General features: G+C 36.6%; 2 protein-coding genes across 7 annotated transcripts in view; both read right to left on the reverse strand.

The window, feature by feature from the left end:
- LOC112050527 (RNA-binding protein Pasilla) overlaps positions 1-15,615 on the reverse strand; it is a 100,460-nt gene extending 84,845 nt beyond the window's left edge. For 2 of the 6 annotated variants that reach the window (XM_024088813.2, XM_024088810.2), the window contains exons 1-2: positions 15,217-15,614; positions 14,508-14,570 (exon numbers count right to left, since the gene is read on the reverse strand). In XM_024088813.2, coding sequence (XP_023944581.1) covers positions 14,508-14,570; positions 15,217-15,334 — 181 coding nt within the window. In that variant the 5' untranslated portion in view covers positions 15,335-15,614. Of the gene's footprint in view, positions 1-14,507; positions 14,571-15,216 lie in introns of those variants that run through there. The other 4 variants (XM_024088812.2, XM_052888107.1, XM_024088811.2 and 1 more) reach the window with 3 other exon arrangements.
- Positions 15,616-17,838: 2,223 nt separating this feature from the next.
- LOC112050523 (protein YIF1B-B) lies at positions 17,839-27,923 on the reverse strand. The gene is made up of 7 exons (XM_024088807.2): positions 27,753-27,923; positions 27,117-27,308; positions 25,968-26,053; positions 24,832-24,999; positions 24,087-24,210; positions 22,605-22,867; positions 17,839-21,676 (listed from the first exon to the last, which is right to left on the reverse strand). Exons 1-7 carry the CDS (start codon positions 27,775-27,777, stop codon positions 21,443-21,445), a joined length of 1,092 nt encoding a protein of 363 aa, XP_023944575.2. The 5' UTR covers positions 27,778-27,923; the 3' UTR covers positions 17,839-21,442.
- Between the last annotated feature and the right edge of the window lie 26 nt (positions 27,924-27,949).

The following is a 27,949-nucleotide window of genomic DNA, read 5'->3' on the forward strand; positions in this document are numbered from 1 at the left end:
TGAAGATTAATTTTATTTTGTTTAGAATATTATCTTAAAATATAAATGCGAAAGGTCATTCATCACGAAATCTCAAAAACAGCTAACATATAAAGGTGAAATTTAGCAAAAAGGTAGTTTATAGATAGTAGAGGTCCACTAAGAACGGATTTTGCGGGAGAACCTAAGGACTAAGGGCGGACGAAGTCGCGGGCGTCTGCTAGTATTAATAATTGGAAACTTTGAAGGTGCTACTGAACAGAATATTTGTATAAGTAGAACCCTTGATAACTATTCACAAGTTTAAAATGAATTTCATCTTATATCTACGATACCGACACTAAGTGAAATCGTAGTCAAGTGTGTATCTTTATGTACCTACTTGTATGATAAAAAACACACTAAGTTCGGCACAGATCAGATGTCATAAAGATTTCTCCTCTTCCTATTTATAGGTGTTATTAAGGACTCGCAAAATCTTTAACTTTAGTAAGGCGAGTCGCAGAGGGGCGGCCAGGGGAAGCCTTCAGTGAGCCTTCGTTTCGAGGATCGAGTTCCCAAAGCAAAACAAAACTTTGTTCCCAGTCTCGGAGACTTTGTAACAGATTCAATTTACAGTTCAACTGACGCGTATTTATAATTAACGGAAAATGGAATTTGATCGTTCCTCTCTTGTTTTAATTTAATCATCCACCAAAATACTTGGATACAATCTGGTACGATCGATTATAATCTAAATGATGTTTTATTTTTGCACAACGGAATGCAGAAGGTGGTTTTGTCAGTATGTGCGTAAAAGATTAGGTATTTTATTTATGTGGATATATTGATTAATACAAATTAATTTATTTAAAGTAGAAACCCTTGAAAGTCAAGTCTGTCAGTAGACTATGACCATTGACCCTACTAATGGTCGGAAAGCAAATTCCGCAAAGTGTACTCAAGAGTTGGGAGGTCCGTGGTTTTTATGAAGTACTAGATGACGCCGCGCGGTTTTATCCGCGTGGTTCCCGTTCCCGTAGGAATACAGGGATAAATGGGCTATCTAACACAGAAAGAATTTTTAAAATCGGACCAGTTGTTACAGATTAGCGCGTTCAATCAAACAAACAAACTCTTCAGCTTTATAATATTAGTATAGAAGTATAGATGAAGAAACCAATATATGGTCAACCATTCAAGATTATTATGTTGTAGGCTATTAAACTATATCCATATCTTTAATTGTATAATAAAATGTATAATATAGAATTTAATTGTATAGAACTGCTTCAACAATCTATACTTATAATAAATCAGCAGAGAAGTCAATTCTATACATGAAATATATTTCCAAAATAACTATCAGGGGGTGATTAATGATCGATACTGATGCCAAAAATGTAATCAGTAAAATTTTCGTCTGTATGTATGTTCGTTATAGAAACCAAAACTACTCCAGGGATATTAACGAAACTTGGTACAATTTATTCTTCATACTCCTGGGCAGGTTATAGTATACTTATCATCACGCTACGATCAATAGGAGCAGAGCAGTGAAGGCAAATGTTGGGAAAACGGGAGAAGTTACTCCATTTTGACAGCGATACTACTGTAAGGGCTGGATTAAAGTGGTCTGCTAGTAAATAAATAAATACACTCCAAGCACGAAGTCTAACAAAAATTGGGCCAGCAATAGCAAATACAATTTTCATCAAAGACGCAAGCCCAGGCCGCCGGCCGATCCAATACCGCAAAAACCTAGATATCCGAGCTCGAACTTCCGCTCTAGCGCCTGAAAACATGCTAAAACTAGTGCATACAGCTCTTTGTCTAATTGGACGGTTAGGGGGGCAAACCTCTTTGCTGGTTCAACTTGTTTGAGCAAAGAAATCGGAATTGCTTTTTTTGCTATACCACTCGGATTTTGCTTTTAGAATTTAAATTTTAGAATTTTAGATTTCCTGGGTCTTTTTAAATAGCTTGTTTTTTTAACTAACCTATTTCACTTTCACGGATATTATAGTACCGCTATAGAATTAGAACTCCGACCTACATACAAATGCCATAGGGTTTTATATATCCACAAAATTTCAGGTAAGATTGAAGTCAAGGGTTAGCTTGTAAAGAATAAAAAATGGTATCGTTCAAGAGAGATCGAATCTTTAATCAGTCCAGCAAAAAAAAGGTTGATAAAGCCTACATTGACACGAGGGAAGCCGTGGTACAAAATCTAATTATAAATAATGTTAAAAATCATTTCATGTGTTAATGCTACATAGATTTGAATTTATTAAGGAGTCAAAAGTTACCCTATTCGTGTCGTATAAGGAAACGTGTGTTCGATTTTGTTTTATACGCCGCGTATCCGATGCACAAAACGACGATTTGTCTTCTAATAGAATAAAAAAAAAATATTGACAAATGTAGGTGTTGACGATTAAAAATGAATAATCAAAATTTGTATTTCAGGTAAACACCGTCAGAGTGATGTCAGTTTCCATACCGTGTCAGATATATCAGCACAGTGATATTACGCGGCGGGCGATAACACCGCGTCACACGTGTCAAGTTATTACATATTGCATGCGTAATTTGTCAAGCTAATCCTTCCGTGTCACGGGATAACAGGCCCCTTTCACACTGGCGGAGATATACGTGCCCGCTTCATGTTCATGTGCCAGTAATTTCACGTGTAACCAGATTCTTCAGATCATTCATTATCAGCCGATGGACGTCAACTGCTGGACATAGGCCTCTCAAGGGTTTAAGCTGCCTGCCTCCAACGGCTACCTGATGCAACTTAATAATTTCGGTCCACCACCACTGTTGTGTGGTCGAGCAACACTGCGTTTTTCAGTGTGGGTTCGCCACTTTTGCATCTAGGGACTCCATCGGCTCTTCGAACTATATGCCTCGCCCATTGCCAGTTCAGCTGTGACTTATTGAGCTATGTCGGTAACTCTGCGGATCTCCTCATTTATGATTCGATCACACAAAGACACTCCGACTCTCGCTCCATCGCGCGTTGAATGATCGGAATACACCAATTGCTTGGCGGTGGAAATAATGGCGATAATTCTTCCCCGGAAACTACTAAGTAAAGACAGCACACCACAAGTGGTCTATCCAAGCGTGCCCTAGAGAATAGGTGTAAAGCACTCTTTTACATGGCATTATCATGGTTTTTACATCCTTGCTAATATTGAGCAACCCCACTGAGACAAAGGGAGTAAAATCATTACTTTTGAATAGATATCATCGTTAGCTTTTAACATGTTCTGAGGTAATATCACTAAACAACTTCAAAACTTTGTTATTGTTGACAAAAAAGCATGAAAACTTTTAATTTGTATTAGGTACATCTCGCGTGTCAAGTGCCGTAACTGTTAGTTCACGCACGCACGTTACAGTTTAGGTATTCGGGACCGTGGAATGTGGTGAGGGCTGTGATTCATCACTCCACGGCACTCGGCACTGGGGGGTACCGCGAAAATGTTTGTACAATTTGTATCCAGATAGGGTTGAAAAGTAATATATTTAACCTCCAGCGCAAGAAGGGTGTTTATCGTATCAACTAATCGGATTATTTTGGATGAAAATCAGACGAATTTTGAAAATCGGCTAAGCATTTCAATTAGCTATGTCAAAAAAGGAATGTCTGATATAAAAGTATTAATTGTTTTAACGAAAAAAAATTTTAACAGATATCTAAAAAGTTAGGTTAGCAATTTTAGCTGTGCAATAAGTAGCAATACTGAGAATGTTATGACTATATTACAACTCCATCGCCACAGTTCCATAGATAATAATGTACATTTATTAACTTGTCCCTTCAATCAAAGAACTTATAAGCAATATTCTGTACAGAATAAAGATCCTTAATACAAACACACAAAGCTCCAATTTGTATAAATGTGAATGTATTAAAAGTAGGAGTGTTGAAGCGCCGCTGTTAGCAATTTACAAAATTATTAGTTAGAAAAATACTTCCCTAATGTTACGTAATCGTCGACCTACGTTTTGAAGGCAAAAAAAAGTAATTTCTAACTAGGGGTCCGCCTGCGCTGAACTATCTACATGTGTCTAAATTATTTTTCATTGGCACCTGAACACATTTACACGTTATGCTTGTATATTGTCTATGAAAGAACGCAAGCTGTCATTTTAGTGCAAAGCGACTGTCCACTTTATAATGCCTTTGCCTGGCAAGCGTAGTCGGTCGTCGTCATCAGGATCGTAAGGGACGTTTTCGGGCGTGTAGATCTACAATCGGCGTTGGGATCGGGGGTGCAGTTGCAAGTCTCAACCACTAGTGTGAGTATTTTCACCAATATAAGCTATTTGTACAGTGCTGTATTTATAGAGCAACCCATCATAATATTAAAAGAACAACCGCATCAGATACCAACTTATCGTCTAAATAGTGTGCATTTCCGAAATCTGATTTAAAGATAGGCTGACTTGTACTTGTATCTAATCATGATCATGATGGATGGATAGCAGTGATGCGTTCAAAGTTGGAACGTAGAGCGCGCTTGTCTAGAAGATGTCTATTCACTCTTGCCTTGAAGGTGTTCAAATTGTAGGAAACACATTTATATTTTTCTAGCCAAGCCATAGAATGCTGGCGAACAGGCAAATAAATAAGAAAATGATGAGACATCGCCAGAGGCTTTAGGGTAGGGCGCGGTTAGGCGACTGCCCAGGGGCGCCAGGCATAAAGGGGCTTCTTCATTGACCAAGCCTTATTCCCTAAACCTAGATAAAAATTGGTTACAAAGCAACACTTAGAACAAAAGGCAGAGTTCCGTTGGAACACTGCTGTTTATTTAACCAAGAACCAATAGGATTTAACCAAGAATCAATAGGCCGGCACTGGACATCGCAACGTAAGTCGAGACCAATGATCATTCTGGTTTCCTTCTTCTACAGATAGGTAGTTACCAGGGAAGTAAATAATGAAATAATGATAAATACATAATATAAATATAACACAACGCGTTATCAGTATGTAATGTATACATATAAATATCGTTTATCTGAAGATATCTGTGCATTATAAAGTAATTTGCGATAGCACGTTATCGCACAACAATGGCGATAACCGCACGGTGCTTCCTACTCGCAGAACAAACACTTATGCTTGTTGCTATACGTATAATGTATATGCACAATAAACTTTATATTAAGCCTCAATAGCTCAATGGTAAGAGCGGTTGGACTCATCCCCGAGGGGTGGTGGTTCAATCCTCACCCCGTTGGTCTATTGTCGTACCTACTCCTAGCACAGTCTTTCCCGACTAGTTGTAGTGGAATGGGAATTTTATGATATTTTTTATAATATTGGTCATATTATAAAAACTATGGCAAATATTAAAAAAAAAGAAACTTTATACTATACCGGACCGAATTGAATAATATGTACTCAGAGTAAATATTCCAGAGGTGTTTAGGTCCTTGGAAGGTTTTAATATACAATATAAATGAATCCGATAGGCGACTGCGTTTTAAAGAAAAATGTACAGTTCTGTCTGCGCAGCCTCCGACCGGAATATCCAAGAAAAAGTGCAAAATCCGTCGGTTCTGTTATTATTTAATGAGCTATTTTCCACCAATATTTGCGACATCTCCGTGTAGCAAAACAAAACTTAACAAACTTTATCAATTTTACTGACAAACGCCTATGTGCATCGCTCTAATTTCTTACTTTTGAATCCTATCCTACTAGTATTATAACCGCGTTAGTTTGTTTGGAAATTTGTTACTCTTAAACACATCTACTACTGAAGCGATTTGGCAGAAATTTGGAACGGAGATAAATTTCACTCTGGAGTAAAATATAGGCTACTTTTCGACCCGGAAACATCCATGGTTCCGGTGGGATTTGTGAAAAACTGAATTCCGTCATAACAAAAGACGCCAACATGGATTTTTTACATTATTATCGATCTTTCTAATATCATGTGGGGATTGAGACGATTTCGTTTACTTTTTATCAGATCTCGTGTCGTTGTAGATATCAGAAAATTGACTCCTTTGCTTTATTTGCAATCGTAAAATTACGAAAACAGCTTGACGTGAAAAGATTAAATTTTACGGGAGGTATTTTATAGTTAGTAGACGTGCGCTATAGTATGCGCATTATCATCTGAGTCGTCCGGTCATAAAAGTCAAAAAAGATAGGAATGTGCAGCGCGCCTACCTGCGCACCCTAATTATCGATAAACGGCTACCTGCGCACGTGCTAATGATGAGTCAATAATGATTTGGACGATTCTGATTGGTCGGTTTCTAATGTAATTGCATTGCGTATTTTTTTTGCTATAAATGTGTTTACTGCAATTAAATAAATACATTCATGTGTTACTCGTTGCGCACTATGGATACTAATATATAATAAATTTGGCAGAAGACGAAGATTCTGATGATGAAGACTCAGATGAAGATTAATTTTATTTAGTTAATAATTATATAATATGAAATATGTATTATATTAAATCAAATATTGTTAATTTTTTTAATTTTGTGAACAAGATACGATAATAAACTTTACTTATCGATAATATGTCTTTCATTGTTACACCCTTCACTAGACGGCTCCATAAGACCCATAAGTGCAAGCGAGATAGATATAGAGAAATGATTTATGGCCCTAAGACTCAGTTGTTAATGCTATTAGTATAACAATAAATTTTGCGACAGGGCCGGATTAAGGAGGTCTAAAGGACGTCCGCTAACTAAAACATATAGCCACTCACCATCCAATAAGCCCACGTGCCTGCAGCGCTAAAGGCTTGACATCCGATAAAACTGATCCGTTAGCGCTACAGGCACGGTGGGCTTATCGGATTGTGTGTGGCTAGCATAAGTCGATGTAATATTACAATAAACGTTATAGTTAAAAGACAGAAGAGCAAAAACATTCTCCTAAAGTGTTTTCAGATAGCATGGGTACGGTGACAGTCGCCTGTATGACATTCATAATACGTACTATTATCGTGAATCGCTGCAAACTTTCAAGAGTGAAACCAACTGTCTTTCGCACCATGCTACATGAAACAAACTGTAATGTTATAATTATTAAGTCTGTTGGTGGAGCCGAGCTCAAAGTGCGAGTAGGTACACGACCCGGCCGGCCCCGGCCTGTAGGTTGTGACCTATTTAGGGCAGTTCTGTGGTCGCGGTCTAGATGCCGCAACTTTTTACGCTAACGTAAAAACTTTGCGTATTTTACATTGTGTCGAAATTATGGAGGGAATCTTTGGGCTTTCCATGTTCAGGGTTTTCGAGGTTTCGAGCAAAAAAGGGTCGGGGTTGGCTTTAACAGTACTACGGTCGTTTTCGCATTGTAATGTAATGCTTTTTGTGTACTCTGTGATGTTACTTTTGTATTAACTTCTAATATACTTACTAAAATTGAAAAGTTTGTTTGTTGCTTGTTTGTAGGCGCTAATCTTTGGAACTTCGGTCTCATTAAAAAACAAACATTTTTTTATATAAGTAATTTATAATGAACTAATTAGCTATTCGATGGTTTTATTTTGTTATTCGGAGTTAAAAATTGTACGTTGTGGAGTCAACATCTTCAAATGATTCTTCGGAACCGAGATAGGATTTTTTTCTTAGAACCGAGTTACGTAGCGCTTGTTTACCTACCTACAAAATGCGCTATTCTGCGTTTGTACAACTCGACTGTTTGAGTTTCAAATTCGTCTCTATGTCCCTCTCTATTTACCATGATAAAGATAGAGCGAAGAGACGAATTCGAAACTCACATTGTCGAGTTATGATAACATCATTACAGAATAACTACTGAAATCGCTTAGGCAATTTTCATATTAAAATACCACAATATGTATGAAATGCTGCAGATGTACTAAAATGATCATGGTAGAGCCGTGGTCGCACCTACTCAGCCTCCTACCTACATCTGTACAACTCATAGTACGTAAGAACAAAAGAACATACTAATAACTAAACAAAAACTATCTCTGGTAGGCAGAAAAGGATAGACCTACTGTGATTATGCGAGTGCGACCACGGCTCTAACTTGGACATTTTTGTACCTATGCTTTTCTCTACTTCTATCTGATATATTTTCTTGTTTCGTCCTTTTTAGACCACTTAATTAACACGCTTTTATTAGCTTCACTTATGACTATGTAGGTAAGAAAATCTTGGAATTTTAAATTGACCCACTTCCCGGTCTTCGATTAGGATGAAATTTTGCACACGCTCTGTGTTCTGATGAAAATACGTGACTATCTAAGAAACGTCATTACAAATCCAATATGGCCTCCCCAAGAAGGCGGACTGGCTGTTTAAAATCTACCCCCATGATATAGATATCAAATGAAAGGGTTTGCTGTCAGTCACGTGACTTAAATCCAATATGGCGGACGTCCAAGATGGCGGAAAGGCTATTTAAAATGCACCCCCATGATATGGGTATTAAATGAAAGGGTTTGCTAAGCGTGTTTTTTAGTTTTTCAAACAATTTTTCACGTAGTATCTCATGAAACCTCACAGCACAGCTAGTCTATAGTAATATGGATGTGAAATGAAATGCAAATTGACCCGAAGTATCTCCCTCGTCCCTACACATCAGGTAACCTTCAACCTTCATACCATTTACTCGTAACATCCCGCTAGGATCATTCATCTCGTCCGCTGCTGGTTTACCCGACGCGCTATTTCCTTTACCCTAATGACTATCGTTTACATTTTAAAATTAGCCTCCGAGACGCGGAGATTTATCACTTGGGATATGTGATTACGTCTACAGAAAACGTTTTGTTTCTTTTTTATAGTTAAAATTACTACGAAGGCATTATTATTACATTAATTTTCCAATTCCAGTGAGTTTCCAGTTCAAATGAGAATGATGAATACACAAATGACGATGTTTTCTAGTGGTAAAAGAATTTTCAAAATGGGTAGTGGATCCTGAAATTACCCTCTACAATACCACAATCTTTACCTCTTTATATATACAGGGTGCTCGGGAGTATTTTAAAATAACTCTAGGGTTATAATGTTCAAGGAACATGTGTTCTAAAATTAATATTTACGGGGTAAATAGTATTTCTTTTGTAAATAGTACATGTATTGATATGTATTCTGCTATCTACTAGCGATCTCCTTGACATCCGCATTTACGAACTTTTTTCATAATTTGAACTTTTTTTTTACCCATAAAAAATACTGCATCTTATTTCTTTAATTTTTGTGATCAGTTTTTTAAATATTTAAAAACATAAGACGCCATTTTTCTTTAACAATATTTAAAATTACTGATGCCTCGTGTCGTACTGACTCGAGAATGTATTCGTTTCTAAATTTTGTATTTGGAGCGGCTACGACACCGTCGTGTTCCGTGCGCCCTATCTGCCTTTAATCTGTGCTAAATTTTTTTAATATGTGTTTAGATATCGCAATACAGTGCAACACAGGACAAGCAAGGAACATTTAAATGTTCTATACAAGGCATAGAACAAGCTTAAAAGCCTAATGTCCATCATGCACCAGCCACCATTACAAATGGTCCGCTCTGAAAAAACATAGAGCTACAAAAAAACAAAAATTATACGGCTTAAGTACTGACCCCGGTAATTAAGTTTTTGTTTATTTAGTTGAACGCGCTCATCTCTACTGTTTCGAATTTAAGTTATTCATTTTGATCTTTTTATAGAGAAAGACGGTTATAGAAAATCACTACGACTAATAGAAGCGGAGCATCAATAAAAAATGTGGTAAAACACCAAAACATATTTTGACTATGACTTTAAAGAGCACCCATTGAGTGCTGCATAGACGGTTCATCAACCCATATTCGGCTCACTGCTGAGCACGAGTCATCTCTCAGAATGAGACGGATTAAGGCTAAAAGTCCACCACGCTGGCCCAATGCGCAATGGCAGACTTTAAGTAGAGAATTAAGCAAATTCTCTGGTATGCAAATTTCCTCACGATGTTTTTCCTGCACCGTTTGATACATGTGATATTCAATTTCTTAAAGTTAAATAAAACTCATGTATGACAGAATTGTTCTCCTTCAAGTTCTTGAGTAAAGTCACAACGAAGTAGCAGGCATTCGCAAGTTTGGCAGGGCGTTGTTAAAATGCCTGCAGCCGAAGTACCTATACATTATAATATTGTGAAGTCATTCGAGTCTCGACCGGTTTAACAAATTACACTGCCTATTAAGTGTGTACCTACGTAAGATTTTAAAGTCAATAACGGAAAATAAGTAAATGAAGTTCTTTAATTGGCTACTAATGGCAGCAGTCCGCGTAGCCACGTGTCCGTGTTTTGTGTACGAGCTATTATAACATCGTTAACAACTTTTAACGAGTTTAACACAACAAATACACGGTAAACAACTAGCCTTCCAAGAATCAATTGTTTTTGTAGTCTTGCTACAAGAAAACACATCAACTGATTTAAATATTTTCATTTAGTTTAGTCTAATGCCTACATAAAACAAATAGGGGGGAAATTTCGTGGAAAATTTTAACTTGGTGGCTCTTTCTGCACTCAAATCGCATGGTGATTACTTGTAGGTACATATGTATTCTATGGTGATATCTCTACATATAATAGTATCCGAATGCATATACGATCAATCTCATATTGAGATTAGCTAGATATCAGTATGTGTGCGTAAAGGTGATAGAGGCATCGTACGATACACGTTTTTTATTCTTCTTTCTTTCTTATCTTTAAATCTGGATGGTTAAAAATCTTCCTCGAGTCCCTGCCCTTATACCTTACTAACAAGCTTACCACCGAGGCAGTTAACATAATTAAATAACTAGTCCTCAACATAATTAACAAAACGTTCATTAAACTATAATCATTTTAATTCTCTTTGCGCAACCAATTCAATTAATTATATTTGTTACAGAAAAAAAATGTTGTTTGCAGAGGAAATGGCGGATTTGCATTGTACAGAGTGGGTAAACAGAGTTTATCTTATCAGCTGTATAATGTAGTGGCACTGTATGAGATAGACATAATATAGAATGGTATTATGTAGCCGTGACAGTGTGATGAAATCAGATTTGTAAGATGTATCATATTTGTCTTTCTTCACACATTTATCAACATCAGCCCATTTTCTAGTGAGCTAGAGTAGTAGAGCTAAGATTTTTCAATGGTGTAAGTGCTGTAGGTTCCTTAACCTTTTGACTCCTAAATGGACGACCGGTCGCATCCGTCGCATCCGCATCGTATCCGTTACGTGAAAAGTAAAAAAATATAAAGTAAACTAAGGGCAATAGGCGAGCACAGTATCATGCTCCGAGGAATACAAAGATTTTTTAAATGGCTCACAACGGTAGATTAAAACCGCATTCCCTGACTGTCGGTTTCTTCAACGCAGACGGGCTTTTCGATAAAATAATCGCGGGCAGCGAATGGTTAATGGGACCTCAGCGGCACTGGGGCGTTTGGGCGAGCGCAGAAGCATCGTCTGATGGGGCCTGAAGGCGGAACAACTTTCTAAAGGGGTCTCCTCTGAAACTCGGTCCTCGGCTTAGAGAGCCATTCGGGAAGGGTGTTTTGGCCTGAGTGTATCAGTCCGGGCGCCGCTGAGATCGTGAGCTAAACAGCCTACATCTTTGTGACGTCAGATATCGGGGAATTTCGCCGGCGAAAACGCTGTGTAGCTTGTGTTTGTGTTGCCTGGGAAGCATTGTCGTTCGTTATGTCATCGTCAGGATCGTAAAGAACGTTTTTGTTTTTGAACTATTTATTTTTATATCTGGCTGCCAAATATTATGCACCACAAACATAAATATACCGTCGCAGCCAAGACACATAATTGACTTGTATATAATATATTATACTAACGTAATAAACGGAATTATAGATTACAGTATGCACCTTGACATTTTCTTATAAGAATTTGTTAATTAATTTAAACAAACTTGCTGACATAACCAATCTGTCCAATGACAGTGGTATGTTGAATATCTATACTAAAACTTAATAGAGGACAGATTTGATTGTTTGTTTGCATTGAATAGGCTCTGAATGTAATGGACCGATTTGAAAAATTCTTTCACTAATAGCTAAATTATCAGGCTATATTACTGCCTGATATATTAGATCCACGTATTCCCACGGGAATGGGAATTACGTGGGCGAAACTAACGAAACGCTACGAGACTTATGCAGCGGCAAATTCAATCGTATTTTACGAGTCGACTGTAACAGTTCGTTTATACCTACAGACATTTAGCGTGCCAGACACGTGCGTAGCAGACAAAATAATATTCTTCTATACAGTGTTTATTGACGTATATAAATATATCGTAACGCGGCCGCGCAGACGTTGACGGACTGTAGATTTAAACGGACCTTAACTAGTGGTCAGTAACCAGATAAAGCCACACCTTCGTGATTATATTAAAACGGAAAATTAGTAACTCGGTGCTACATATCTATAAACTGCCTTCCGAACCAGCGGTAGTCTCAAACTTGATTTTACAAAGGTAAACCAAGCCTAATTGAAATTGAACGAATTTTGATTTTTCACGTGGATATAATAATGAAAATAATTCGAAAAATGCATAGGTACAAAAATGGTCACGTAGGGACGTCGTCGCACCTACTGTATACAGTATAATCACAGATGGCCAATTTGGACCTATGTATTTTTTGATTTCTATCTGAATTATTCTCTAGTTTCATACTTTTTAGACCCCTTTTGAAATGGGTTACAGTTTTTAAACTTTTTTTTTCTAAAAGATATTAATAAGGTAAGGATTTAGGATCCACTCTAATGAGATAATGAGAGTGATATCTAATAATACTTAAATTGAGGCTAGAATTCAATATAGTACCTCCAAGACAGACATTTGCAACTACAAAAGTTGTTGCAATAATTATACATTGGACACAATACAGCAAAATAAATTGAATATTGTTTATTATGTATCATGTTATGTTTTTTCAGTTATTTAGTATGCCAAGAACCTACGTCTTTAAATTATTGTGCTAAGACTGCACAAAAAATATTATACTGTCAGTATAATTATAAACAAATGCACTACAACTATTTTTGATAAAAAATACACCAATAAATGTTTAATTAATGCTATAATAAAGGAGAATAAAATAACAATTTACGACTAAACACATACAAACTTGATAGATCCTTGCAATTTAAAGAATTTAAATATCACACACTCACAATCTTGACCAATAAATTGACAACACATCCATCCATCAGCCTTGACAATATTTATCATAATGACAAGCAATAACCAACTCTATGTTTAAGGTAATTAAACTCAGAACTAAAGGAGCAGATTGTAAGACACAACCGACAATGACCTTGCGTCATCAGCTATGCCACCTTCACACACATTTAAATCAAGCTCTTTAACTATTCACTAACAGTTAATCATTTACAAGTTTACATCTAATATTGATTGTGAATTTTAAAGGGCTCGGCACATGAATGCATCTTGTTCCAATCTATTGTTTCAGTTTAAGTAATTAGGCCTTGTGTATGTGTTTGTGTGTGTGTACAATTTACATACATTTATCTACTGACACCTAATGGGATTTCCTATAATTTGTAAATATAGATAAATAATTACACTGTGTGTCCACATTTGTGCAGTTTCCTTTATTATACATCTTTGAAATTGAGTAGTAAGTGTTTGCCTACTATGGATTATAATATTATGGCTGTCCAAGATGTAAGATAAAGAGAACTTGTGTGGACAACTTATAGGATGGTCAGGGAAATTTGAAACCTTCAGGGAAATTTTAACAACTGGTCATCATTAAAATCAGTTAGTTGGTATTGTAAAACAAATTTTTAATTCCAGGGTTCAGATCTCCGTGATATGTATGTGTGTGTGATAGTTGTACATGTTCAGAATCAGATCAAACTGAAGGACAGACTGGAATAATATGCAGCCAGGTGTGAGCCATCTGTATAAATAATACATAACGTGCCAATCTAGTACCTAAATACTGTGACATTATTAAATAAAATAGTCAATGGATTGTTTATGCAAAAAATGTTAATCTTTCGACTGGTTAGTTGAGAGATGACTTTCAAATAATAATAAAGCAAATAAAAGCGATCAGATATGAAATAAAATTTCAAGAAGAGAGTATTGCGAATGATCCTAATAGTAAATGTTGGAGATCTGTACATAGAGGTGATGAACACACCGACGATGGAACGACTAAGCCATGAGTGGGTCGATGCGAGGCTACAGTACAGGCTCACGACATCGAGGCATTACTGTGCAATGAGACTGACGGTCAACGCTAACGTCTACGCTGGCTCATCGCTGATGGCTCACTGGACCCGGGCGACCGGACAGCAACACGTGGACACCGTAAAGACTAGTGTTGACTCGATGATGAGTTACTAGTGGGACGTGATGAGCGGGTCTCGTGAGTGAGCAGTGAGCACCAGCGGGCGGATGAGCGTGAGCGTGAGCGCGCGCGAGGCATGCGCGCCACCAACAACCACAAAGCCAATGAGGAGCGAACATAATTACTTTCTGACGACTCACCGAAATGAGACGTTATATTGCCGTGACCGTTTGCCAGTGGCAAGGCCGTCACCAAGTCTTGAACTAAAAAACAACCACTCACTTTTAGAAACCGCTTACAATACCCTGGGGTTCAGTGCAACTATGCGCTCAGGGTGCTGTCGGGCGGCGGCTATGCCGTCCTCTTTATTATGTACCAAAAGCTCCGATGCTTTTTGACTAGCGATTACTGTATGAATGCAGCGACAGCACCCTGCGTACATGATAGTATGTAAGTGGAGGACTGAACCCGTCACAATTAAATACTAACACGGATGTTTTATTGCTACTAACATATTGAAAAGAAACCTCAATACAATAGTCTTAGAAACAAAATAGCATTCAATAAATAATATTACAAAAATAGTTAGAGCCACGCGTTTATCGACGACTCTGATAACTCGGAAGCTCAGTTCAAGTTAATATCGCAGATTACGCTTTTTCTTCGTGGCACATACAGTTGCTACGTTTCCAGACATGTATTTAGTTGATTTTTGTCGTTATTTCTACACTGTTAACTCATAATCGCTTTATTGTCATCAAATAGGTCAAACTGATAACAGCGTTTTGATAAGAATCTGGTTGGACGACGAGCGATTAGCGGGGTCGCCTCGCTATGTCAATGTTAACTTCACTTGCCAAATACGCAGTGGAGGACAAACAAAGCGCAGTATAAAGTGCAGGTACTCACCCGAGCTAAAGTGTGACCTCTTGACGTCCCCATTTTCCGAATCGCCGTCCAAGGGTCGTTTTCTAGAGTCCGTGATTTCCGGACTAGGGCAAGTATCCATTCCTGTGTCAGCGGCCATGTTGAATTTCAGGGCAATACTAAAAACTTCTCTAGCATAATTCCCATTACGTAATTACTTCAGAATGCGTATTAAAATGCGGCACTGTACATTATTATTATAACATCAAATACACTTAACACTTATACAACTAAAAACGAAGAAAATTTAAAATTTGGATGGTCTAATAAAATTAAATCTATGAAGAGAAATGACACTAGTTATTACGTCTAAATGTAATGTGAACGTTTGTCGATACTGCTGCTCTGCGGTTGTTGTGTATGGCGCATAGCCAGTGTGAACTCAGTCGCGGGTGGCTCAGCAACGTTGGCACGCCTGCGTTTTGACAGCTACCAGCTGATTACACTAGTGATGTCCAGAAGGTTAAACTTAACGCTTGACACTATCTCCGCATTTAATTTAAATTTAAATTATAATTAGGTAACTTTTTATTTGTACAAACAAACTGAACGGATCCAACGTTGCTAGTATGAAAACTAATGATGATGATGATGATGATGATGATAATGATGATAATGATGATTCTCCTTTACGCTGCGGCAACTGAAGTGATTTGGCTAAAATTGAAATGGAAATATATTTTATTCTGGATTAAAACAGGCATCATCCCGGAAAAATCCATGGTACCCGCGGGGTTTGTGAAAAACTGAATTCCACGCGGACAAAGTAGTGGGCGTCCGCTAGTAACTCATAAATATTAAACAGTCACGCTATAATTTGGTGGGCTTTTCGAAAAGGCTAGTCCCTGAGTTTCTTATCATGATTTTTAGTGGAAAACCGTCTATCATCATTGTTGTACATGCTAGGAACGCACATAGTACGAAGCAATAAAATGCATATCGTACACTTCTATCCTTTTCTTCAAATTTTTAGCAATGTTAATACAAAACACTATTAAAAATATATAAAAAAATGTCGTACACTCATTATTATCAGCCCAACAAAGTCAACCCAAGTCTCATAGGCCAACCACTGGATCAACGAGGCAGCTTCATACAATGCATACAAAAAGTAAATAATATATAATATCATGCTCTAACTTCCACTCATCAATCTATAGCCAATCCATATGTCTCTATAATTATTAGACCAATAACTATACCTCTCAGTATAATATCACCGGTGTGTACTTGGTGGCATTATGAAGCATAGCGGTAGTACGGCTCTAGCACAAAGTCATCTCAAAAATTGGTGAAATAAAGACAGTTTAATTTTGAAACAACTGAATTTAAATGCTTTTTAACATTTTATTTCTACCAATAATAAAAAAAAATATATTAAAATGACATAACAATTCCGCAAGAGTTGTTTTATTTTCAATGACATCACTAGAACTTCAACAAAATCTGCAAGGTCGTTTGGCGCTCTACCAATCATAAAACTGCGACTAACTTCGCTATAGTAAAACAAGTTCTTGCACCAACTTTTTATCGTTTTAAAATGAAATAAATTACAAAACACGTAATCATACATAACATTATCTAGGTAACCTACTCAAACCTTGCATGCTTAAAATATAACTTTAATTATGTTTATTGTTACTGAACATTTATATAAATAAAATACCAAGGTACCTAATATTATTTTATAGTTTTTAAACTTTTTAATGTGTTGTATTTTCTTCTTATATTAAATCCCAATATCTTTATTCGATGTCAGTTCAGGAAAGTTATATTTAAATTTCAAAAATGGCGCCTTGACACGTTCCCCGCCCACGGTATCTAGGCACAGGCCGGGCTAAATCTAGGTCAAGGCTGGACGCGGATGCGCCGTCTCGCTCGCACGCAAATAGCGCAAGCCGCATTGTGCACAATAGAAAAAATAATAAATAGGCCATTCATTTCATTCTACCCGCTGGCTTCGAGAATCAAGATTACTTTTAATTGGACCATGTGGGCTGCTTAACTTTTAAAGTAGGCATCTATTACGTCCTACATGCTATTGTTATCAATATAAATGAGCCTTTTTTTAGATTGCAATAAAGGTATTTACCCATCGATCGTAGATCGTATCGATGTATTTACCTAGATACCTAGATGAAGCAACAATATTTTCCTTGGAATTTTGATAACTTGTCAAGCGTGGCATATGAGCATACAATTACAACAGAAAGTTCCTTGGTTCGATTTAGGATTTTTTTTTAAATTAGTCTCATAATTTTCAAGTCTAGTCTGGTAGAGGCTACATACTATAGGTATTGGTTAGTTACTAATGACCCTACTGTCAAGCGACTTAGCGTTCCGGTACGATTTGGTGTAGAAACCAGATATGCTGATGGAGAACATCTTACTCACAGATGTACTTAAATACAGAACATGTAGGTATAGTACTCTAGTATGCGCCAAACTTCGTGTCCACTATGACCATGAGGCGTATGGCTGCACAGTAAACAAAAACATTTTGGCCGACGTTTGACGCATACTATACGCCTTTTTTAATAGAAAACATCTTAAATATCTTCGAGTTATTTTCCTGAACTATAAGTTATCTAAATAAAACACAAATGCCATATAAAATTACTTTAATCATTTAATTAGTACAAAACAGTCCTACAGCTTGTTAACTTACAGGCACTAAGTGACACGATATGATGGCTGTTTTGAATTTCCTAACAATCATTAAGCAAATAATTTTGTGTTTATTTGTAGTCTAGTTTGAAAAATAGGTACATCGAAATAACTATTTTCACTTTAGTGTCTTTTAACATTTCGTCATTAATAAGCTCTCACAACGGCCCTCATAGCGTGTCGCAGATATACAATCACTAATCTCAGTGACTAAACAATATAATTTAAACATGAAATTCGTTTTGGTTCAATTGAATAAAATTTGGGCATGTATATTTCAACATTTTTCCAAGGCTAGATTCTGTATAATGAAGTCATAGTGCGCGCAATGTACCTAAGTTGTGACGTCATATTTGACACTTCATTATACAAAAACAATAACAAAGAACCATCATAATTTAGTTACGAATGTGTTAGGTTGGTACTTAGATAAGATTATAGAATAGGAGAAATAACAAAATGGTTAAAAGTATTGACTGGCATTAGAAGGTCGTAGGTTCGAGCCTTTCCGGTACACGAGATGTACACCTAGTAGCTTAATTAGATCTGTACCTAAAGGTAAGAAAAATATTATCATTTGTAATCATATACAAAAAATAGTCATATACAAAAAAAAAAAGATAGATCGAGAGATTACAAACTATACAATTGTTTAAAAATACCTAGTAATTTAAACATACTTACATAATAATTAAGAAAATATGTAGTTAAGTAATTGAAACACTCGTTAAAGTTAAGTTAAAAATTACCAGGTCTATTAGTGAAATTAGGAGTAAGTAGATTATAATAATTATTTCTTAAAACAAAATATTATATTAAACAAGTAAGTAGGTATCAGTGGCGAAGGATGGAATTTAGATGAAGGTAAGCCGTCCCAAAGAAAAGGAAATTCATATAGCGTGATATAAACTCACACAACAGTACACCAATGAAAATGCATGGAATTTTAAAGGTAGGACGGGAATCGGCTTGCATGAACTCTTCGCCGCTGGTAAGTATGTATATATACATAATTTAATATTCCTTCAAACTTATTCATAAGACAATGTTTGACGTCCAAAGCATAAATGCGAAAGTTTTACAAAATATAGGCATATGTAATAAAATACGTTTTCTATTAATATAAAAAAGCAAATTTCTGAAAATTTAAGAAAAATTATAATTTTTCAAAAAGCAACATAGAGCTTTTTCATCTTGGCAAAATATGTTTTTTAATAACGCCATTTAAATGGTGTTATTTAAAAATACACATTTTCCCGAGTTATTTAAATTGAATCAGTAGTTTTTGGGAAAATCAAATACATACAAATATATTTGAATGCTAAACAAAATTATACAAGATAGTTCATTATGATACTTAGTTATTTATATGGTAAACAAGATTCAATGAGAAAACATAATAAGATTACTAAGTGAATTTATTTTAAAATTTGTTGATGTATTAAAAATTTAAACCAATAACAAATTAATAATATTATAACTTAAAAGCATAATGTAACAAAGGCTCAATTATATAATTAAAATAATAATTATAAATTATATTAGCAGAAGTTAAGTTTCATAATGAATAATTGACTTGTTTTGCTATTTTAGGCGAAAAACAGAAAATTCAAGCGGCAACATTACTTAAATAGTAAACCTTGAAAAATTACAAAATAAATAAATTATTCATCATTCGAAAACATTTATTATAATAATTAGTTTGTATGGACTTGATTAAATATTAGTATAAGTAACTGATGTTTAAGTCCAAAAATTACAAACAGAGTACCTAGTTGACTGATATCTATAAACAACTAGCGGACGCCCGCGACTTCGCGTGAAATTCAGTTTTTCACAAATCCCGCAGAAACCATGGATTTCATGGATGTCTGTCTCAGTTTGTACGCGCTAGTGACATCTAATATTATAAATTCTTTGATGCCCGGAGTGTTGGAATGAACCGTATATTGGTTTTCACCAGGCTTACACAATTAACTCTTTGGTTAAAACAACAATGAACATTCACTTTACCAATCCTGATTCAAATCATTTTATTTATGTTTCCTACAAATGTCCTGACAACAATATTTAATAAGAAGTTAACAATGTTTTTTCAATATTAACTGTTTTCTTGTATAGCTAACAGTCCCATGTGCTAATTATTATTTTTGTCACTACAGTTCATTGCACTTTACATCACTTGCTTTACATAAAATTGCACCAACATCAAATCCTTCACAACTTTTCCTCATCAACCAAAATCCATAAAGCTATACTTTGGAAGACCCAATACAGTAAGTAAAGTTATTATTTCTTGCTTTTGTAGAAAATAGCAAAAATAATCGCTTTTCATTCTAAAGTAGTAATAGAATCACCTTACCGCCAAAGTCTTACCCCCAAGGGATTTAATGTTCCGGTATGATGTTGTGTTGAAACAGTGTAGATTTACATCCTACTGCTAACAAATCCTCTTCCATCTTAGATTGCATCATCACTTACCATCAGGTGAGATTGTAGTCAAGGACTAACTTGTAAATAAAAAACAGTTTCTTCAAAGTTCCAATAAGAAATAACTTTTGCGTCTCTTAGCCTAAAGAATGTATAAATTTTTAATTGATTTTCCAAGTTTTAATTTAATTTTGTAAATGATCTAGAGGCATATATGTGAATAAGTATTTATTTAAGTTTAATTTTCGATTTAGTCACATTAATCATATATTTTATTGGACCAGTAAAAATCAGTGTTTGTCATTCTCCTCTGGAATGGCTCAACCAATTTTAATCAAATTCTTGTACATTTGGTAGGTATGTAAATAAGTTATAAAATTGTCATTCCCGTTATTATTTAATCATTGTTTTACTATTAATATTTATTTCATTATTTAATAAGCATTAATTTTTACGTGTTTCAAATTCGAGGTAAACTTTCTTTATAGTGTACTTTTAAGACAAAAAATTTGCAGAGCACTGGTGTACTTATGCTATCACCGACAATTTCATCCAAGTCTGTCGGTCTAACATGGGCGCTATAACATATCTTGTGAAGATTAATCAACCAATAGCATCAAACCAGCAATATCTCTCTCTCTTTTGTTGTGTTGCGGGTTGATATGTTATCACAAGGTCATCAATCTCATGTTAAAAAGTGGATGCACAATCAACAATCAAAAAACATCCCCACTCAATGAGTGCCAAACCCAACTTCTGGCTTCTGTCTTTTGGCACTCAATCCAAGTAGTCGCATTTGCAAATTCAACCTTAAACTCAATCCATAAGTTTGAATTAGCTCTGAATTTGTGATTTTATTGAACATTGGACTATATTTAAAACATTTAAAATTTAATTAAAAGGCCTTTAGGTATAATCTTCTTTACCAATAATTCTAAAACTGTCATAGCAAAATTTGCCAGTTTTTAAGTGAAATTGTCTACATGGTTGTGCATTTTACTATGAGAGATCAATCCACAAGCTATGTCATGGCGTGTATGTTAGGTCTACTTTAGATGTGGAAATGTTCACTTCACTTTCACTTCACATTCACTTTAGTTCACGTTCACTATCACGTGGCCACTGGTGCGGCGAGGGCGGCGGCCGGCACCAGGTGGCGGGTCAGCCACCAGCACAGCAGCGGCTGGGTGAGCGCCACGAACAGCAGGAAGTAGACGCGGCGCTTAGTGCCGCCCGGCTTGCTCCACTGCTCGGCGTACGGGTTGGGCTGGTAGCCGTAGCTGTAGCTCGGCTGCTCCGCCGGCTGGGGGGAGCCGGCCAGCAGCTGGAGGCGGAGGGTCTTCACCTGCACAATCAGCATCATTGACTACGTACTCTATAGTATAGCTGATAACTAACTGCCTTATTGATCCCGTGGTAGGCTGGTTTGGCTATGGACAATGAGGTCCAGGGTTCGAATCCCGGTTTAGGACAGCAAAAAAAATCGTTATTTTTTTTACAAGAAAAATCTCAATTAAGTTGAGAATCTTAAGTAAGTCTAGAGTTGGGAATTTAAGTAAGTCTGGAGTTGGGAATCTTAAGTAAGTCTGGAGTGGGAATCTTAAGTAAGTCTACAGTTGGGAATCTTAAGTAAGTCTAAGAGTTGGGAATCTCAAGTAAGTCTGAAGTTGGGAATCCTATGTAAGTCTGGAGTTGGGAATTTAAGTAAGTCTGGAGTTGGTATTGGCTATAGTTGGTTGTAGTTTGGATAGTTGGACCACAAACATAAAATGCGCGCCACTATATATATGAATGTTTTTTTTTCCGATTCATGAGATGAATGAGACATTCAACCAATAGCGATCAACTTGTAAGATCGTTTCCAGATGGGGCTAGTGATCGACACTATGTTATTTTGTCTTTATGTGATATGTCGTGGCGCGCAATGTCGTTTTCCCTCGTAATAGTTAATTAGGCCCCGGAAAGGTCTCAGTTGATAACAAGCTATAGTAGAGCTTTAGTTTAGCGAACCTTCACAAACAAATGTCTCCAATGAAAATCTGCAAAGTATATAAAGTATACAGCAATAACGATAGAATTTTGATGAAGATAAGACGTCCCAAACAAAAGGAACTTCGGAAACGGAAAGGAAGTTCCTTTTTACAATTTATATTCATTACAATAATGCATATGTATGTATGTATGGATTTTTAAAAGGTGTTTGCTTTCCGCCGTTGGTATATAGTAGGCAACTGCTTGGAATGGGCCATAAAAATAATCTGACGGTGGCTCACCAGGAAGTAGGACAGTCCAGCGCTGCAGTACGCCAGGCAGCAGTAGTAGCCGACGCCGCCCAGCGCCAGCGCGCCCAGCAGGCTGACGATCATCACCGTGTACTTGTACCCGGAGAAGGCCAGCAGGTCGAGGGTCTTGAGCGCGGTGCCGGTGCTCGTGATGTACAGCGTCACCAGGTACAACACCATCTCGAAGATGATGTAAGCCAGTGCGCTGGACGCTTGGATGCTGATCTGTTCCGGAGAGAAGCGGTGTTGGAGGCCTGGAATATTGAGGATTTGAGGATCAATCATAAATATACCTGGTCAACACATTTATTTACATAGATTATTAAAATAAATAGAAAACGAGGAATACCTTTAAAAACAAATCATTGTCGTGTCTTATCTATGTGACTTCATTGGATAGTTATACACTGAATGTTCTTGAAATGTCATCAAAAAAGCTGTTGCTTACAAAATGTACTAGTAAAAAACTTAATAATTCAGTATGCGTTCAAAAATATTCTGACATTTGTATATATTATTTGAGGTTAGAGAAGAGAGGTTAAAAATAGTAGAACCATAGCGACTTTGAATTATATAAACAGGAAGTCAAAACAACCGGCACAGTTATGTCTTAAAACAATAAAAAACAGTGTATTTTTGGAAGTTTGTAGGCTTTGGATGTATAACTGGGAAGTACACCACACAAGCAGTGACTCATCTGTGTGAGGTAGTCTGCTACGGCAGTTGGCTCCTTCTGGAATGTTCTTTGTAGTGGAGTCTGTGTTGAGCTCGTGGGTTCCGCACATTTTGTTGCTACACAGTAGACAATTGACAGCGCATTGGTGTTTAAAAAATTTCTTTCTTAAACAAAACCGACCCTTAGTTTATACACACAAACACGCTTAGTTCGTCATCACTAAATCCAAAGCCAAATGGAGTTCCTGGAATTGATTGACAATGCAGAACATAAAGCCAGCATCCTCTGGGGCTTAACACAACCTTTTGCAAAACCATCATGATATCTGTCCAATTTATTTAAGGGCGAAAATAATGTTACCTCTACAAATTGAGGTTGATTCTACTCAATCTAAAATCAGCAGGCTAAAGGACAAACGGTGGACTAAGAAAATTACCTACTGGAAAGGTCCACTTGGTAAAAGGAAGGTAGGAAGGCCTATAGGAAGGTGGGTAGATGACATTACCGCAGTGGCTGGCCAAGGTTGGATGGAACTCACAAAAGAAAGGGACAATTGGAAAAAGATGGAGGAGGCTTATACCCGAAGGGGCCCATTATTAACTAGTACATAAATTAACTATTTAGATGAATATATAGATTAGTTAGAATAGTTTTAAGATATTGTTAAGTATTGTTAAGTTAAATGGGAAAATAAAGCTTATTATTATTATTATTATCTAAAATCGTTATACGAAACTCTCCTGTGATAAACTTAATGGCCCTCAGGGCTTATGGATCTAAGAGCTTTAAACAGTTACCGAGCATAAAGCCAGCCAGCAGCACGTATGTGACATAGCCCATGGACGGTATGTACAGGTCGGGTGCGTTCACGTCGTAGCGGGGCTGCACCGGCGTCTCCTGGTCGTACTTCACCATCCACTCCTGGAATTGATGAGGAAGCATTTACATGACAGAAGGAATTAATAAGGAATTTTAATAATAATTAATTGAAGCAATGACAAATCATCAATATTTATAATACAGTAAGTCAACTCACACAAGTCATGTCAAACTGTTGTGTACATGGTCTAACATCCGGCATTAGAAATATAATTCATCTATTATTTATCAGTGATAAGAAATAAATGATGGAAAATATTCACAGTGACACATTGCAAATAGGTTGTCTAGCTAAATTACGGCCAGACACATTTTTCATACAAAATTGAGGAACCATGAACTAGATCAAAGGCAACTTAATACAGTTAAATAAAGCATGAAATAAGCTTTCATTTGACATATTACATGACAAAAAAAAATATGAGGGTATTTGTATAACATAAATTAACTGTTTATGTCTGGCAATATACCCCACAGTTGCAATGTGAAAGCAGACAACCTTTGCTTGTTGAAGTCTTTTAGGTATATTCTTTAAACGATTTCTTTTAATTAACCAATGAGGGAAGGAGATTAGATAAATAAAAAAAACCTAATCATTTAAAACTATCCAGCCACAATATAACTAGACTACTATTTGAGTAGCAGTGCAGCGAGTCAACTCACGCTGTGCCGGTAGGGGAACAGGATGAGCAGCAGCTTGCGCAGCACGTAGCTGGTGTCGACGGCGAAGTAGTAGCGCAGGCGCGAGACGGCCACGAACCGGCCCAGCTCGCGCTGCACCGCCTCGCGCCCCTGCGCCGCCAGCGCGTTGCCGTACTGCATCGCCATGTCCTGGAAACACGGTGAATATGCATGTGATTTTAATCAAGGATATATAACAAAAAGCAGTATGCATTTGGTAGTAATTTGCCGGTTCGACGCGTGGCGGGGCGTAGGCAGAGTGCAAGTTGCAACAGACGTGCGCACGCGCTGAAATCGCGTTGAAATGAAATCTTTCTCAGTAGTCAGACTGTAGATACTCTTCTAGGCCGTAGCTTGGGACAGCGCAGTTGGAAAACGACAGCAATACGTAGAATCACGGTCGTACGACAGCGATACGTAGAATCACGGTCGTGTGATAGGGATAGACAACAAACCTGCCATCCCTATGGTGGTGTGCGTGCGGCTGACGCGTATGGCAACTTATATAGCTATGCGCTCCTGGTACACTCGCGTTTATTTACTTGAATATTATTTGATTTTTGACTTTATATTTTTCGAAAAATATGAATAAAATATATCTATTAGGTACATCTGCTCTGTACAGAAGGTCCGCGGGAAGAGCAGAAAGAAGAGAAAGCAGTGTTGGTCGACCCCCCACCAGGTGGACTGACAACATCGGGTGAGTTGCAGGTATTTGCTGGATGCAGGCGGCTCAGAATTGTGATGTTTGGAAGTGTCTACAAAAGGCCTATATCCTGTAGTGGAGGTCCATCAGTTGATATGATGATGAGGATGTATTCATACTCACAACAATTTTGCACACGCTGAGTTGACATGCTTTTAAACTACCAGTAGATGGTGTTCATCAAGAACTTTGGAACAAAACCTTTGGTACCTGTACACTTCAAGAACTTGTTGCGATGCAGTTATGCTTGAGGTTCATAGATGGCACTTTGTTTTTTATTTTTGAAAGAAGTTTTACTTCAGTTGTGTGGTCTTAAGCACACTTGTTTTTTTTTTATTTAATTAGTTTAAGTCACGAATTTTAGTTTCTGAGCAGTTATTTAGAATAATATGTAGAATATTGTCTCTATTACCTGCACAATAGGTTGATGAAGCATGGCGCCAATGTTGCCTGGTGCAGGCATTGGTGACTGAGGATACCCACCCATGAAACCAAAATCTGAAATTGTTAATGTAGCATATAGGTCACAACTAATTGGACGGGAATGGGAATATTGGTCATATTTAAAATAAATGGCAAATATTCTTGAAAAAAAAATACTTTTAGAGAGAAGTCGTTTTATTAGATACTTCTCCAATAAAACGAAAATTTGTTCTTGTTTCTAGAAGTAATTTTTTTTTAATTGAAGGTGAATAATTCAAAACAATTTACCTTATAATTAGTAGTAAGTTTAGTTAAAACTGTAGTATGTGTTTTTTAAATACATATTACATTAAACTATTTAACCAATTTCCAAAAAGGAAGTTCCCAGTTTTGAACATATGTTTCTTATTTTGAGGCTAGTAGGTTTCATTTGTATAGTTCACATTCCTGTGGTTATGCAGGGATAAAAATTTGCCTATGTTACTCAGTGAAAATGTAGCTTTCAAATAGTGAAAGGGTTTTGAAACCAGTAGAGTAGTTTTATGTAACAAACAAACAACAGTCAAATCTTACCTCTTTATAATATTAGTTAAGATTACTCTAACTACTCAAATACAGTCTGTATTTGTACCATATGAATATTATTAATCACCTTGACCTTGATACCAATAAAAAATGTTTTTTGCCATAGACATTTGTATGTAGATGTAAGAATAAGACATATTTAATACACTGATGAAAATGTATAAGTTTATAAAACAAAATGACTATTAAATAGGTTGTTGGTTTTATGAGGTGGAATGCTGTAATGCGTAATGAATGTAAATAATAATCTCCGTATGCATGTGTGGTCCACTAAATTGTATATATGAAATATGAAAATGTTCATGGCCAGTCCTAGAGTGGGCGAATGAAACAGTTTGCCACAACTCCATCAAACAACTCTTTGTGTTGTAGTCATTGTAGGGCATTACAGTCACAACAGGTGTCGGAGTGACTGACTTATGGCTGTGCCCTACAGCCATATGTCCAGTTGCTTTTATTGGTTTCAGAATGTTTTTCTAGACTAGTACATTAAACGTTTTCCTATTTCCATGCAACTTGTTTTTCTGTATTGGGTATGTAAAAAATTACTCACTTCCAGCAGGTTCAGGAGTGCCAAACTCCTGCCCTCCATCCAACTGGATCCCTTGCTGATAAGGAGGTGGTGGACTCTGAGCGTAACCTGTGTTATATGGTGCACTTGGACTGAAGGAGGGTGCAGGAGCTGGAGCCCCCATGGCATTGACATCGACGACACGCTTGGCTTTGCGCGGCCCACCTGCACCCACTGAAAATACCCAAAACTTAATAAATATAATGGTAACTATAACTTATTTCTTGTTTTTGGCACATATATGATATAATATAGAGGTAAAGACAGTGTGGTAACTGTTCAGATAAACTGTTTTTGAACAGCATACACCACTTAAAGAATTTCCTACATATATGACATATATGCAACAATCTAAGTACAATAGATGCTAGGTTATTATACTAATTAAAGATAGTTCAAGCTTACACCATATAAAAATTAATTAAAGTTGTATACATTTTAAGATCTAAAGCAGTGTAGCAATTTGTTTATTTAGTATAGATATTGGTTTTTCATGGCCTATAGCCGGTAGTTGATAAAGATATCTGATACCTCTGGAAGAGATTCTAAACATACGCTCATGTTGCAAGTAAAACTGATCATAACTTTGAAGACTATTTTTGATATTTGGTAACTTACCGTTTCTTGAAGCGTTGAAATTCATTTTCTAGTTTTAAATTAGGTCAACAACGACGTACCGACATAATAAAAGTTTAGTAAATTTAATTTTTTTATATTACTTGATTTAGAAACACATCATCATTCAACAACGTTCAATTTCGTGATTTTTGACAACAATCACTGACTTTTGAGGAGTTTGACCACTTTTGACAGTG

Source organism: Bicyclus anynana, chromosome 21 (assembly GCF_947172395.1).
Source record: "Bicyclus anynana chromosome 21, ilBicAnyn1.1, whole genome shotgun sequence".
Lineage (NCBI taxonomy): Eukaryota > Metazoa > Arthropoda > Insecta > Lepidoptera > Nymphalidae > Bicyclus > Bicyclus anynana.

Bases quoted from the DNA above. Each gene is read 5' to 3' on its own strand.
- LOC112050523 (XM_024088807.2), bottom strand. From the start codon at position 27,777: ATGAATTTCAACGCTTCAAGAAACG. The intron at 27,309-27,752 runs GTAAGTTACCAA...GGGTATTTTCAG, and splicing joins TTTCAACGCTTCAAGAAACG to TGGGTGCAGGTGGGCCGCGC. The intron at 24,211-24,831 runs GTGAGTTGACTC...CATCAATTCCAG, and splicing joins TGTTCCCCTACCGGCACAGC to GAGTGGATGGTGAAGTACGA.